At 41.6% G+C, this 16,048-nt stretch overlaps 1 protein-coding gene and 1 long non-coding RNA gene across 7 annotated transcripts in view; one reads left to right on the top strand and one right to left on the bottom strand.

Annotated features, from left to right (window-relative positions):
• Positions 1-674: 674 nt before the first annotated feature.
• On the bottom strand, positions 675-12,605 carry LOC107000582 (uncharacterized). 2 transcript variants are annotated; one of them, XR_013398858.1, is made up of 5 exons: positions 12,177-12,605; positions 7,003-7,107; positions 3,787-3,840; positions 2,904-2,961; positions 675-1,369 (listed from the first exon to the last, which is right to left on the bottom strand). It is a non-coding gene; the product is annotated as an uncharacterized LOC107000582 (long non-coding RNA). The 2 variants fall into 2 exon arrangements; XR_001447699.3 differs by lacking the exons at positions 2,904-2,961; positions 3,787-3,840.
• PDE4DIP (phosphodiesterase 4D interacting protein) overlaps positions 12,041-16,048 on the top strand; it is a 28,658-nt gene continuing 24,650 nt past the window's right edge. For all 5 annotated transcript variants that reach the window (XR_001447697.3, XR_003720673.2, XR_001447693.3 and 2 more), the window contains exon 1: positions 12,041-12,226. Coding sequence is in view for 1 of the 5 variants with exons in the window: in XM_015149812.3 (XP_015005298.2) it covers positions 12,185-12,226 (42 nt within the window). In the remaining 4 variants the exon portion in view is untranslated. The remainder of the gene's footprint in view (positions 12,227-16,048) is intronic.

Genomic DNA, 16,048 nt, shown 5'->3' with positions numbered 1-16,048 from the left:
CTGCCTTTTTCCTATAGTCAGCTTCTTCTCATCCTATGAGAGTCAGTTCAGTTGTCTTTCTCTTTATGAAATTTTACAAACTTCCCAAGAAAAGTCAGTTGCCCCCACTTCTGTGGTCCCTCAGTACTTTTGTGCTCTTCTATCACAGCACTTACCAAATTGTTGTATTTACTTGCTTTTCTCCCATCTGACTGCAAGCAACTTTAGGACAGAGATTTTATCCTATATCGCTGAATATTCAGTACTTAGCACAGTGCCTGGAACATTGTATGTTTGCTGAATTAATGAATGATTACTGAGACATCTCCCAGGACAGGAAGCAGATAATCAGCCAAGCACTCCCCAGCAATAGAGCAAGCTGACACCACACAGGCATATATCTGAGGAAGAGGTTCCCTGAAAGTCCCAGGAGTTCCAGGCTTGAAAGAAAGCAAACTTTCTTTGTCATAAATAAAGGAAGAAAAAGGTATTTTTCATATGAATTACTGGATGTTGTCACTTAGAGCAACCCCAGAAGCCACATATTAAAGATAGTGTCCTTATGTTAAAGACGCTGTCACCCAGAGCAACCTTGGAAGCCATGTTATGAAGGTGTCAGTCAGTTTTTGAACAGTTGTGGATCAGAGGGCTTCCCACCCTGCCAATTCCCATTAATTGGACTTTTAGACCTTACATGAGATGAAAAATAAACTTTTATTGTATTAATCCACTCAGATGTCAAGATTTATCTGTTATAGTATCTAGCATTATCTATTTACAGAAATTGGTACATTGAGGTTAGGTGTGATTGTAACAAAACCTAAATATGTGGCTTAACAGTCAGCGAGTGATAAAAAACAAAAATCAAGACCTACAAAGATGGAGACCCAGGTTTGTACTATGCAAATATTTAATAAAAATATTACCTATGATGACTTGTGTATTTGTTGTATATTGCTGTGTAACAAATCACTCCAAAACTTAGAGAGTTAAAACAACAAGCATATCTTATTCCTCACAGTTTCTGTAGGTCAGGAATCCTAGAGCAGCTTGGGTGGGGTCTCTCGGAAGATTGCAGTCAAGTATAGGTGGGACCTTCAGTTATCAGAGGTTTGACTGGGATGGTAGGATCCACTCATTCACACGTCTGCACAACTACCAAGTTAATGCTGGCAAGTTAGTTTCTCTCCACTTGGGCCCCTCCATGGGGCTGCTTGAGTGTCCTTATGACCCAGTAGCTGGTTTCCCCCAGAGAAATTGATTCAAGAGACCAAAGCAGAAACTTCAATGTCTTTTATGACCTAAACTTGGAAGTCGTGTACCATCGATTCCACCATATTCTGTTGGTCATTTTCTCTCAGACTGCCCCAACCACTGTGGAGAGAATAAACTAGAAAGAAGCAAGATTTAAGGCAAAGACATCAATTTTGGCTCTTTTTTCTGTTTCAATGATTTCATTGTACGTATAATATGCATTGTAATCTGCTCTAAATGCTTCTGTTCAATTGTCACCATAAAGGAAGCCCTCATCCGAGGATAATGTGTGGTCATGACCCCTTTGACCAGGACAGTTTCTGTGTCCTCTTTTCTGTCTTTTCCTCCAGCATCTGTTTTTCTCTGACACTCAGCTTTCCTGAAAACTGTTTAGCATTTCTAATTCATCCAAATTTTCCAGTTGTATTTTTCTTTCTCATCTACTGCAGTTTTCATCTTTAAACTAGCTAGATCTGTAGATGGAAGAAACAATGAGGTACCTCCGAAATTGAGTTAGAGCAGCGTGACCAACAAAAAATGATGAAATTAGATAAACACAAGAGACCTGAACCAATGCAATATAACTTAACATTTAAAAAACTCAGTAATATCTATGAGGCAGACACTATGACAGGGAATGTCGTTATGATATTACAACAATTGTTCATCTCTCTAAGATCTCTCAGATCAGAAGGTCAACTTTCTCCATTTTTTTTTCATAATTGCATCAGCCTATGGCACTAAGTTCTAGGACAACTCTATATTTTTCTTGAATTACAGATTGCTTGTCTTCCTTTAAATATTTTTTAGAAATTTACTTATCCAATAGTCAAAGAGGATTCTTCTTTACATTTTTATTAATTCTGTTGACCTAATTTTACTGTGTCTAGTCAGGTACTATACCTATTCTGGAATGGACGAGATTCTCAGTTTTATAGATAAGTAATAGGGAAAATGACAACAACTAGACAGAGAATAACCTGGAGTCTGTGGAAGGTTTCAGAGACATGAGAAGAAAACAACACCGAAAGTAAAATAATGGCATAATTTCAAAAAATCTTTACTTAAAAATATATTTATTTAAAATCTGTTTTGTACTCTCAAAAAAAAGGTTAAAGAAAACATGGACTCTATAAAACAATACATGAAACACAAGATAATAAGGTACTAGACTGAATTGTAAAAGGAGCTGGCAGAGTAGCAAACAATGCTACAGCAGAATTTAAGAATAAAGAGCAGAATTAGCAATACATAAAACCAAATCAATTTTGTAAAGAATCAATATCAGAAATTGGCCCAAATGCCAAAAGAAAGGACAAAGAGATGAAAATTATCAAAGAAGAAATAATAGATATGGAGGAAAGACAATAAAAATCCAACACATGAATATCAATGCTCCTGAAGAAAAATCAGGACAAGTGAACCATAAGCTCTAAAGATACAATAGAAAGAAATTTTCTTGAGCTGATAAAAGATCTGAAATTGCAAATTGGAAGGGACTCATCATGCACCAGGAAAAAAAATCTAGATAAATTTTGATTTGCAAGTATAAAGACATAATTCTATAATTTAGAAAAGTAATGAAACAACCCCTGCAATGGTTTTTGTACCACTGTTGAACAGCTGTTTTCACATTCTTGTCTGCTTGTGAACACAGAGTAGGGTCATACCTCTCTCAATAGGAGGTGAGGCTTCCTTGAAGATAATAGATATTTCAAATGTTAACGGCTGAAAAGAGAAAGATTATAAGGTGAGAAAAGAGAATTTGGAAGGTGGGCCTTAAACAGGAACAAGAGGGAATTCCTTTCTCTGAGCTTCATTCTTTTGAGGCTGCAATCCAAAGTCATAATCTGCTCACTAGTGCTTCCAAAAAAGAAGGGAAAATGGCATCTGCCATATGGAGGCAAGCTAGGAACTAAGTTGGGGAGTTAATGAGTTAATACAAGTCAAGATCTTAAAACAGTACCTGGCACGTAGTAAGCACTTCACAAATATTAGCTGTCATCACCTTCATAATTATCATTCTATGTGATATGATTACTGTAATTTAGCATAGCCTTATTATTATTATTATTATTATTATTATTATTGAGACAGTCTTGCTCTGTCACCCATGCTGAAGTCCAGTGGCACAATCTCAGCTCACTGCAACCTCCACCTCCCGAGTTCAAGCAATTCTTCTGCCTCAGCCTCCAGAGTAGCTGCGACTACAGGCACATGCCACCATGCCTAATTTTTGTATTTTTAGTAGAGACTGGGTTTCACCATGTTGGCCAGGCTGATCTTGAACTCCTGACCTCGTGATCCACCCATCGCGGCCTCCCAAAGTGCTGGGGTTACAGGCAGGAGCCACTGCACCTGGCCTCGTCTTATTATTAAACGATGTACCTTAGACTCAGCTTTGATAGTGATTTAAGAAAAAGGTTTATGTAATCTGAAGGGTAAAGGAGAGAGATTCCTCCTCTCCCTCAGAGGCCGCTGTTGGTCATGGGGATGAGTAATAGCTTAAAAGGAAAAGAGAAGCTGGAGTGAGCATAAGGAACCAAAACTCACGGCTCTCAGTTTCAGCCAACCCTCTCAATGTGGCGCTAGTCCTTCCAATGCCAACTGTGGATGAACAGAGTGTTTACCAAGTTACTTACAAAGGAAAAACAATATCAGGCTGGCACCATACTTCTACATAACACATTAAATCTCAGAAAAGAAGAGATTATCCACAGAATATTGAGGATGAAAAACTTAAGCTGAAAACTCCACAAGCCAAATTTCATTCATGTGTGAAGCCAATTGAAAGGCACTCTCAATTATGCAAAAGCTCAAAATACCTGCAAATCCTTCTTTAAAGAAAAAATTTATTTCATAAGCCAAAATATTTATTTATTTATTTATTTATTTATTTATTTATTTATTTATTTTTGAGATGGAGTTTCACCCTTGTCACCCAGGCTGGAGTGCAATGGCGTCATCTCAGCTCATTCAACCACCACCTCCCGGGTTCAAGCGATTCTTGTGCCTCAGCCTCACGAGTAGCTGGGATTAGATGTGTGCGCCACCACACCTGGCTAATTTTTGGATGATTAGTAGAGACAGGGTTTCACCATGTTGGCCAGGCTGGTCTTGAATTCCCGACCTCAGGTGATCCACCCACTTCAGCCTCCCAAAGTGCTGGGATTGCAGGCATTAGCCACCGTGCCCGCCCAAGAGAAATATTTTTTAAAAGAATTCAAGGCTGGGCATAGTGGCTCATACCTGTAATCCCAACATTTTGGGAGGCAGAGGTGGGAAGACTGTTTGAGTCCAGGAGTTTGAGACTAGCCTGGGCACATTGTGAGATCCTGTCTCTACAAAAATTTAAAAATTAGCCAGGCATGGCGGCACACACCTATAGTCCCAGCTACTTGAGAAGCTGAGGTGGGAGGATCACTTGAGCCCAGGAACTACAGTGAGCTGTAATCATGCCATTGCACTCCAATCTGAACAACAAAGTGAGATGCTGTCTCAGAAAAGAAAAGAAAGAAATCAAGAAGGCAAAGTATGAAAGAGGCTGATGATGAATACTGAAGACATTTAAGCATGAAATGAATTAAATGTAACTATTTTAAGTATAGTTACAAAACAGAATACAAATATCATAAATAATCCTTAACAAAAAAATATTTTTAAAGTAAGGTTTAAAATCCCAGATTACACCAACATAAACTTGGGTATTGTGTGGGGTGAAGGTCGTAACAAAGAAGGAGAAATGTGAGAAAGTATAAGTGTCCTGGTATTCTCAACTTACAAAGATGCTATTTTATTCTCTATGTTAGTAATAAGAAAAATATAAAGTTGTGTGTGTCATTTTAAAACAAACTGCATGCCTTCCAGATTACTGGGAAACAAAACAAGAAACAAGGACTATACAGTCCATATAGCAAAAAAGAAGAAAAAAACAGAAAAAAAAGCAAAACTAAAGACCAAACACACAAAATATGAGAGCAGAATCATTAAATCAAACCAAAATATTGATCTTTATTAATACAAAATATAATATGCAACAAAGACATACTATGAATCATTTTGCACTGAAAAATAAGGCACTGGACTGCATGAAACTTTCAGAAAAAAATGGAGATATGGACAGAAAAATAGTAGCAATAAAAGACTTCAGTCCTTGACGAATTGATAGAAGACAAAAATATAGAGGACTTCAATGTAATTTACAAGTCTGATTTAATGGATATGTAATGAAATGTTAAACAAAATATTTCCTATGTTTTGGAGTTTCAGTAAGGTTACATAACCAAGGACAATAAATGCCCAATGCCTACACTTTCTAAAAAGTGGTACAAAGCACAATCTAGAATTCCTTTAAAAAAAAAAAGTAGCCCCCAAATGGTCTTGCAACTCCTAGCTCATAATCCACCTCTGGGTTATTTAAAAGAAAGATAAAGGTTAATCGATAGGAGCAGTCTTTGAAGAGAGTTGTCAGACTGGAAGAAAGAATTGTGGTGTTTCTCATCCCCTTCCCTTACTCCCCTCCAAGTGAGGGGCTCAAGGAAAACCCCTGAGACTTTTCTGGGAAGCACTTGCTGGGAGGGAGGCCTGACCTCTTTCTCACTAGTCATTAGCGGCCTATTCGTCTGCAGAAGTTCACAGGTTTACCTCCGGCTGCCACAGTAGCCAATCTTGCAGGAGCTTGATGTGTGTCCTCAGAATTTGCTGGGACATAGACACAGTGACCTTCCCTTACCCAGGGAAAATTGGAGGCTTGAATGTGTTTCTTGCAGGCCAAATTCTTCACCATCATATTATTTTATTATAGTAAACAACACCAAAAAAAAAAAAATAATAAATCCAAAAGGTAGATTGGTTAAGTTACTCATGACATAACCATATGATGGAATGTTATTGAGTCAATAAAAATGTTATAAAGTCTTTGGCATGAGAAAATATTCATAATATACATTTTTTGAGACAGGGTCTCACTGTCTCCCAGGCTGGAATGCAGTGGTGCAATCACAGATTACTATAGCCTCAACCTCCTAGGCTCAAGCAATCCTCCCACTTCAGCCTCCAGAGTAGCTGGGATTACAGGTGTGTGCCACCATGTCTGGCTAATTTTGTTGTTGTTGTTGTTGTTGTTTTTATAGAGACAGGGTCTCCCAATGTTACCCAGGTTGGTCTCAAACTCCTGGGCTCAAGTGATCCTCTTACTTTGGCCTCCCAAAGTGCTGGGATTACAAGTTTTAGCCACCATGCCTGGACTATAATATATTTCTTTTTTGTTGTTGTTGTTGTTTTTTTTTTTTTGGAGACAAAGTCTTGCTCTGTCACCCAGGTTGGAGTACAGTGGTGCAATCTCAGCTCACTGCAACCTCCACCTCCCAGGTTCAAGCGATTCTCCTGCCTCAGCTTCCCGAGTAGGTGGGATCACAGGCATGTTGCACCATGCCCAGCTAATTTTTGTACTTTTAGTAGAGACGGGGTTTCACAATGTTGGCCAGGATGGTCTCAAACTCCTGACCTCAAGTGATCCGCCCACCTCGGCCTCCCAAAGTGCTGGGACTACAGGCATGAGCCACCGTGCCCAGTCCCATAATATATTTCTAAAATGAAGTATAATGAAAACTATATAACAACATAGCATGCTCATTGTCTTAGTTCAAGCTACTATAACAAGATACCGTACATTGGGTGGCTTCAACAACAGTTTTTAAATTTTTTTATTCTTAAGTTTTGTGGGTGTATATAGTAGGTGTATATATTTAACAAACATTTATTTCTCACCGTTCCAGATGCCAGAAGTCCAGGATCAGGGTGCCAGCATGGTCACTTCTTAGTAAGGGCCCTCGTTCTGGTTCACAGACAGCTGCCTTCTCACCAGATACTCACCTGTTAGAAAGAGAGCATGCTGGTTCCTTCATCTCCTTGGAAGGGCACAAATCCCATCATGGGGCTTCACTCTCATGACCTCTTCTAAACCTAATCACCTCCTAAAGACCCCTCCTCCAAATTCTATCACATCGGGAACTAGGGCTTCAACATATGCATTCTGGGGGTACACAAACAGGATCCATTTTCTCAATGTTGGATCACAAGGAGTGCTATGGACTCCTTGTGATCCAATTTTGGGAAAATCCAAAGGTATATGTGCATTGGTGTGGGTATGCGTCACGTTAACCAAGAATAGGAATGAATATCCCAGACTTTGGAAATATGCCAGTGTTGTACTCCTTTGCAACTGTCTTAACATCATGGTGGCAAATCTCAATCCAGTGGTAAAGGTGGGGACTTCTTTAAAATAAGCGAATGTCCCTGCTGGTAGTCATCCCAAGAAGAGGTTAGTCCTGGAGCAAGAATTGGTGGGGCAGTAGGGAGAGCTTTTTGCTCTGCCTGAGCACAGATGGCAGGCGACCAGAAGTTTGGAACAGTTCATACAATAAGAATATGAACTTATTGACAACCAAAACTTTTAAATATACATGTATAAACATTAATAAATAAATATACATTGAAACTAATTAACAATGAAGGAAAACTGAATGTATACTCATAATAATAATAATGGGTAAAAATTACTGCATACTTACTATAAAGTGCTTATTTTCCTGAGGGATTTATATATATTACTTAATCTTCATAATAGCCTTAGGAGAAAAGATACTATTACTATCTCTATTTTTTAGATGAGGAAACTGAAGTACAGAGAGTTTAGTGACTTGCATAAAAGCACACAATATTTAATCTTCTTTATTCCTCAGGAACACGGCCTCAAGAACAACCACGCACTTGATACAGAGTTAACTCTAACTCATATGAACCAATCAAGGCCCTGGACAGGGCGGTGCATACCAGGTCAGCACTAAGGTCGATATATCCAAAATGAGATTGTATAAGAGGAAAGGACTAGAACGCACCTCCAAGAAGGTCTGGAAAAGCGAGAACCAACTGAGGAAGAGGTTCAAAGTAGACTCAAGGAAGATGAAGGGGAATTCTTGAGCCAAAGCACAAGTGGTTGGAAAAGATTCTTAGGCTTCCTGAGGCTATGCAGTGAGCGTATCTAGAGAAAGGGGGGCGGGAGTGGAAAAAAGCAAAGAGCAAGGCTAGCACTGGCCCTTAGTCTCCTTTCTCTAGGCAAATCGGAGCTGGCATTTTCCTAGTGTGAAGGTGCTCACTCACTCTAGGAAAGTTTTTAGGTGGGGAGCAGAGTCTCACAGCCAGTCCCCAGTCAGTATACATAAGAATCTCCTGGGAAGCTGTTAAAAATGCAGATTCCTTCTTAAAAAAAAAAAAAAAATTGAACACACAAAAGCAGAGAGTAGAGTGGTGATTACCAGGGGCTAGGGGTGGGGGGGCTAGCTCGGGTGGGGTTGGGGAGATGTTGGTCAAAGGATACAAAATTTCAGTTAGATAAGAGGAGTAAGTTCAAGCGATCTATTGTACAATATGGTGACTACAGTTAATAGCAACGTATTGCATTTTTTAAAATCTCTAAGAGTAGATTTTAAGTATTCTCACCACAAAAAATAAGTATCTGAAGTAATACATATGCTAATTACCTTGATTTAGCCATTCCACAATGTATACACACTTCAGGACATCACTTTGTGCATGATAAATGTATATAATTTTTATTTATTATGACTCCCAGATTCCTCCTGGGAGTCACTTTCAGAAATCCCAAGTCCACTGGTCTACATTAGGGCTGATGAATCTACATTTTAAATAAGCTCCCCAAGTCGTTAGAGAACCACACGTGGAGAAAACTGCACCTATACATTTCTAGTTATCAAGTATAGATACTGTTCATGGGACCATTGGGAAATAAACACTTTTCCTCTGAATACTTGGGGTTTCCTGTCCAGCTTACACTGGTGACTTAGTGGGTCACACAGGGAAGTTCTGAGACTCAGTGAACCTGGCACAGTGGGCAAAACTACAAGATAGGATGTCTATCCATGAAGGGAGACAACTGGAATAGGATGCCACGGAATTGGTGATATCATATGTCTCAAAAGATCCCAGACTTACAACTGCATGTGAATCTACAACTATATCACAATAAGTAAAAAGTTTCAAAAGAAAATCCCTAACAGAGATCATCCAGCCACTGGCATGGGCAGGTGCTATATATGTGCCTGGAGAAGAGGTACTAGGGTGTTTCCCAGGGATCCGGTGTTAGTGTCAACTCCTGGGCCCAGTCCTTTGCATTAATTTGGAGGAAGGGGGTGAAATAGTTAGCTGTCAGTATGTGGATGGTGCTGGAAAGTGTGAGAGTACAGTAGGTATGAACACTGCAGTTGCTATGAAAAAGGACGGTAAAGTGGTGTGAGCAAACACTTGTCCAAAGGACACAGACTGATCACCTTGTCAATCGACTCTTTATAGCACATCTATGGGACTGGCTGTCAGTCTCTGGATGAGTGGCAAACAATGGCTACTAGTTATGAACATGACATATTTTGAAAAGCTCCCTTGGAAAAATAGCACGAACTGGGGAATCAGAACCCAGATTTGGTTTTACTGTCCATGGAGGCAGAACCAAAAGATCTCACTATTCTAAGAGGATGGCAGCAGCTAGAGTGGATTGGAGAATATTACCAGCAGTAGAGATGGGAGGACAAGCCATTTTAGTGTCAGAGTCCACCATCAGCAGTAGAGACTTGCTTTGAGAGGAGAGTCAATTGGATACTAAATGCAGTGTGAAGGTTTCTAAAGACATTCCTCAATCAAAATCAGAGGGTAAAGCAGTCCCTTGAATCACCTAGGCCTGTCCTTTACCTGGACACAAGTGGTAGAGTAGAGAGAATTCTGAATGGTGTCACCCAAAGCTTTGCATAGGCCTTAGGTCAACAGGCATTGCACACCTTTCTTTGCTATTCCTGGTTTCTGAGACTCTGATCCCCACTGTGCACCCCAGTAAGCCACCAAGGTAAACTGCTTGCCTTGATCGTCTCTCTCGGCACTCTGCACTATACACAGTCTTGAATGTCGGTTAGGTGCTGCTATGTGGGAATCTACCTGCTTCCCTAATAGATATAGTCAGGACACAAAGTTCTGTGGTTATGACACTCCCATAATAGAGCTGCCTCCACAGCTCCTTGAAATTCTGGATCAGGGATTGGACATCTAACAGGTAGTTTTGCCTGCTTAGTATGACAGAGTTCAATCCAATGAAAGGAAGACACGGTCCCTTGTGTGTAATGAATCTGCAAGTCACTTATTCAAACTGTAGTAGTCTGAACTCAGACGCTGGATGTCAGGTGCCCTCAGGATTGTCTTCCTGGGTCTTGACTGCAGCCACTGCTACACAGGGTGATTTCCTGGGCTGGAGCCAGTTTGCAGGACTATGAGACTATGTGGACTACAAAGACTAGCTAGGCCCCAGGGCGGCGGCAGAGTAAGCCCCACAGCAATGCACTAAGCCTTCATGAAATGAGTGTTGAATGAATGAGGTAGTGATTCAGTGTATATTTGACCCACGGTAACAGGTGGGAAGGGGGCAGAGGGAGCTACTTCCTAAAATAACCCTTCTTCAGACTCTTAAAGAACTGATCCTTGTTTTGAGTTAAAATCTGTCTTCATTTAACTTCCAATCATTTGCCCTACAGATAACTGTCAGTGCCACATCAGTTCTACCCATTCTTTCACATGAAGACAGATGTCATGTTCTGAGTCATCTTTCTTTGCCTCCTTCCACCAGCCTTTATCTGGTGGCTCACATTTGAGCGAGCTCCAATATGTCTTTGTATAATCTCTTTTTTTTTTTTTTTTTTTTTTTTTTTTGAGACGGAGTCTCGCTCTGTCGCCCGGGCTGGAGTGCAGTGGCCGGATCTCAGCTCACTGCAAGTTCTGCCTCCCGGGTTCACGCCATTCTCCTGCCTCAGCCTCCCGAGTAGCTGGGACTACAGGCGCCCGCCACCTTGCTCGGCTAGTTTTTGTATTTTTTAGTAGAGACTGGGTTTCACCGTGTTAGCCAGGATGGTCTCGATCTCTTGACCTCGTGATCCGCCCGTCTCGGCCTCCCAAAGTGCTGGGATTACAGGCTTGAGCCACCGCGCCCGGCCTCTTTTTTTTTTTTTTTTGAGACGGAGTTTCGCTCTTGTTGTCCAGGCTGGAGTGCGATGGCGTGATCTCGGCTCACCGCAACCTCCCCTCCCGGGTTCAAGCGATTCTCCTGCCTCAGCGTCCCTAGTAGCTGGGATTACCGGCATGCACCATCACGCCCGGCTAATTTTGTATTTTCAGCTGGTCAGGCTGGTCTGGAACTTCCGACCTTAGGTGATCGGACCGCCTCGGCCTCCCCAAGTGTTGGGATTACAGGCGTGAGCCACCGTGTCCGGCCTGTAAAATCTCTTAAAAGTGTGGTACACGGAGTGCAGTACTCCACCTGTGGCCTAACTGATATGCAGTACAATATTATCACTAAATTGCTACAGACGGTGTGCTTTTCGTTGTTGTCACAGGAATGTATTTGGTTAGTTATATTTGTTAACATCTCATCTGACTTTCCAGTCTTCCTTCACTTTGTGCAGTCATATTTGCCGAGTCAAGTAAGTTATAATATTTAGGACACAATGCCTGACTTACTATAATTATCTTATTAGCTATGATCATTACAAAACAGAATTACCACTTAGCTCTCAGGTCCTACCTTCTTCAGCCTCAGAAACGTTAAGGCTACCTAGCATTGCATCGGCTTTTTAGTATTGCCCCTAATAAGCCCCGCCCCTGGGACCTCTGCAGCTGGAGCCTAGCGTCCGCCCCACCCACGCCGAGCCCGAGGCGGGGCTCTGGATGTAGCCGCTGATTGGCTGGCTCGGGCGCAGCTTGATGGCTTCAGCCTGGAGAGCCGCCGTTCCGGCTGCGGCACCTGGGAGAAGGCAGCCTGTAGAGAGTCCGGTGGCACCAGCGTGCCGTGGCCTCGGGGAGTGGGAAGTGGAGGCAGGAGCCCTCCTTACCCTTCGCCATGAGTTTCCTGATCGACTCCAGCATCACGATTACCTCTCAGGTGAGTCACCGCCTCCCGCCCCGACACCCGTCCGCCTCCCTTTCCCGAATCGCCCTCTCGGGTCCTCCGCGGTGCGGGCTGGTCGGGGGTCTCGCGTCTCTCTCAAGCGGCCTGCGCCAGTTACTCCGGGACCCAGAGCGCGAAGAGGGTGTGCGATTTGCTGCCTCCGGTTCTCTCAGCCCCGGCTGTCAGGAGGCTGGCCTGCGGCCGTCCGCGGTCCCACCCGGCATCCGTCCCTGGAATTTCGGTCCACTTTTGGAAGGGGTCCGCCGGCCTCCACGCTTAGAGCCGGCGCCGCCAGCTAAGGCGGCGGTCCTCAGAGCTCCTCAGAGCTTCCAGGCTGCGCCGCTGACCCTGGGCTAGGGAAGCCTGTGTGGTTCCGGGCACCGGGTGTGCGGCGCGCCAATCAGGGCTGGATACTGAGGACACGTCAGTGCAGGCTTTGCTGTTAGATGTCAAATCTGCATCCCGGTGTGGAGAAATTTGCTGCTTCAAAGTATCAATATAAGGTTACGCCTATGCTTAAAAGTTAAGATTTCGCTTTTGCGCTGACACCTCATCCTTTATCCTCTGCTTACTTACCCACACTTTTCGGATGTTTTTCTGACCCTCATTTCTCCATTGGTCACCTTCATTTGTTTGTACAGTCAACAAACATTTATCGACCATTATATAAAGCTCTGAGCGTACAAACATATAAGACACCGTCTCTGCTCAATAGAAGCTTCGTCTAGTGAGCCTCTTGCTTTTACCATGTAATCCATTGTTAATTATTGTTTCTTCCTAGCATTTATCATAGCACTGGCATCATTTATGTATATGTTTATGGTTTTGTTTTTTGAGATCCTGCCTTGTTCATAGCTGTATCCCCACTTCCAAGTGCAGGCATTCAATAAATAATTGTTGGCCAACTGTTAATATTTGTGAAGCTCAGACTACCTATTGATTTTTTTCCCCTCGTCTTTCCAATAATTTAAAGATGGTTTTTTTGTGTGTGGTTATTTTTACTTGTTCTTTCTCTCAAATGGCAAATAACAGAAACAGTTACCTTTTGGGGCTTAAAGTGAACTAGATTTTTGTTCTTTGATTCAGTTTTTGTATTGCTTCATCCTAATACTCGTCTCCGTAGAGCGGAGCATTGTCCTTTTCTCTTCAAAAACTTTTACGATATTTAAGAAATTACGAAAGAAGGAAAAGCCATCCATAATCCTACCACTCTAATGCAATCGTTTTTTTGTTTCATGTTTTGAATTTACCACCTTTGCTATAGTTTTCATAATTATTGTTTTTATTGGCTTCATAGTATTCAAATGTATTAACGTAAAAAAACCTGGGCATGTAACTCTTCTGCTTAAAACCTTGCTAAGACTACCCAGTGCCCTTGGTGACAACTCAGGGTTATTTTTAACCCTAGTACCAATTTAAGAAAAATAACAATATTTAATTAGCTTTTTTTTCCACTTAGAATAAAGATAAGAATGTCAGTAGAAAATTGGCTTTGCATTGCAGCCTCTAGGATTTTTAGCGTGGATATAATTGATACATTGAACCAAAGAAGTGGCTTTCTAATTTTGTATGCCTTGTAATCATAGACTTTTACATGCAGTAATTAATTGTTAAACCTGCTCTTTACAAATGTGGAAGAAAGACCCAAAGATTCCTTTGCATGGAATGTTCTCTCTTCAAATATTTATGTGGCTACTTTATCATCATTTCGGTATTAGTAAAAATGTCACTTTAGGAAGATTTTACCTGACACCCTGCCCGCAGCCAAAGTAGCTTTCCATTCCGGCTGCCTTCTTCCTCATTTCCATTTTTAATTTTCTTCTTGGCATGTATTACTATAGTTCATTTGTATGTTCATGTGTTTGTTGTCTGTCCATGAAGTCCAAGACACTGTCTTTCTTGTTCTCTCCTGTATTCACCAGCATCTAGATCAGTTGCGGGCACACAGTAGCGTTGTAGTGAATATGTATTTAATAAAAAGCACTTCTCTAGAGAGGTGCGGTTACCTTGGAAACACCACCATTGCCCCCCGCACCCCTCCCCACTCATTTTTTCTCTGTTGTATTAACTGAAAGGTTGATTTGAAATGAAATCTGAAATCAGAGATCCCATATTGAATCTTGCTCACTGCGCCACAGGATGAAGTTCACGCTCCTTTACGTGGCTTTTCAGGTCCATTATTGATGGGACCCTCGCTCTTATCAGGTCCCTTATTTATGGGACCCTGGCTCTTCTCTCTTCAGCTGTGGCTTTCACCATTTTATTCTTTAGACTTCCTGAACTTCTTTTAGTTCCCTAACCTGTCCATGCTGTGGTGCCTCCAGATTTCCACACAGTGTGTTTTCTTTTTCTGGGCCTTTTCCTCATATCCTTTTCAGCTTTCAGATCTCAACTTGAACATCCAAGAAGCTTCCCCTAGACTGGACTAGATGTCCCTATACATACTGCCATAGTACCCTTCACCTACTTCCCCTGTAACAACGCTACCACATTGTTTTGTAATTACTCGTTTATCTCCTCTATAGATTATAAACTCTTTGAGAGTAGCATTCATGCTCTCGTTTGCCATTCTATCCCTTGGACCTGGCACATATTAGGCACTAATAAATATTTGTTAAATAATTAAAAGGATGAATAAATGATCCAAGAATAAACTATCTTTTATAGTTAATTCTTTAATAACTATCCTGCTGATGGCCTCTTTTTTCTTTTTAACAGTAGCTAATTTTCAACCCAGAAGTCACTTATAAAACAACTGTTATCTAACTCATGTTTTGAGCCCTCTGTACAGTCATTAAGACTTATCAGTTCTACCGTACACTCTTAAGTCCTAAGGTCAAGATTTTACTCTTTACAATTCTGAAAGTATTAAGTCTCGTTTTTAATACGAAGTTATGCGCCTTCCATTTTATTTGCAAAGCTATTTGAAATTGTGTTTTGCTTCTGCATTCTTTTTGGATCCTCTATAATCTTGCCAGAATTTGTGTTTATCTTGGATCTGATGAATTCTCCAGCTACTTTTGTGTATGTCTGTAGTTTAAAAGTCTTTTTTTTTTTTTTTTTTGAGACGGAGTCTTGCTCTGTCACCCAGGCTGGGGTGCAGTGGCCGGATCTCAGCTCACTGCAAGCTCCGCCTCCCGGGTTTACGCCATTCTCCTGCCTCAGCCCCCCCGAGTAGCTGCGACTACAGGCGCCCGCCACCTCGCCCAGCTAGTTTTTTGTATTTTTTTTAGTAGAGACGGGGTTTCACTGTGTTAGCCAGGATGGTCTTGATCTCCTGACCTCGTGATCCGCCCACCTCGGCCTCCCAAAGTGCTGGGATTACAGGCTTGAGCCACCACGCCCGGCCAAAAGTCTTTTTTTTTTTTTTTCAACTTTTATTTTATTGTAGATTTGGTACTTGTGCTGGGTATATTGTGGGAGCTGAGGTTTGGGGTACAAATGATTCGGTCACCCAGGTACTGAGCATAGTACTCAATAATTAGTTGTATCAATCCTTCCCCTTTCTCTCCTCCCCTGCCCCCAAGTAGTCTCCAGTTTCGTTTTTTGCCGTCTTTATGTTGGTGAATACCCAATATTTAGCTCCCACTTAGAAGTGAGAACATGTGGTATTTGGTTTCCTGTTCTTGTGTTAATTTGCTTAGGATGATGGCCTCTAGGTGCCTCTATGTTGCTGCAAAAGACATAATTTTGTTCTGAAAGACTGTTTAAGCTTTCTTTGTCAATGTGAAAGGAGGCCACAATGAAATATTAAAGGTATATATCTGTTTCTCTTTTCTTCCATTCCCCTCCCCACCATATAAACTTAAAAGTTTT

This window comes from Macaca mulatta, chromosome 1 (genome assembly GCF_049350105.2).
Source record: "Macaca mulatta isolate MMU2019108-1 chromosome 1, T2T-MMU8v2.0, whole genome shotgun sequence".
Classification (NCBI taxonomy): domain Eukaryota; kingdom Metazoa; phylum Chordata; class Mammalia; order Primates; family Cercopithecidae; genus Macaca; species Macaca mulatta.
The sequence above is the reverse complement of the archived record's forward strand: the minus strand, read 5'-3'. Positions and strand labels throughout refer to the sequence as shown.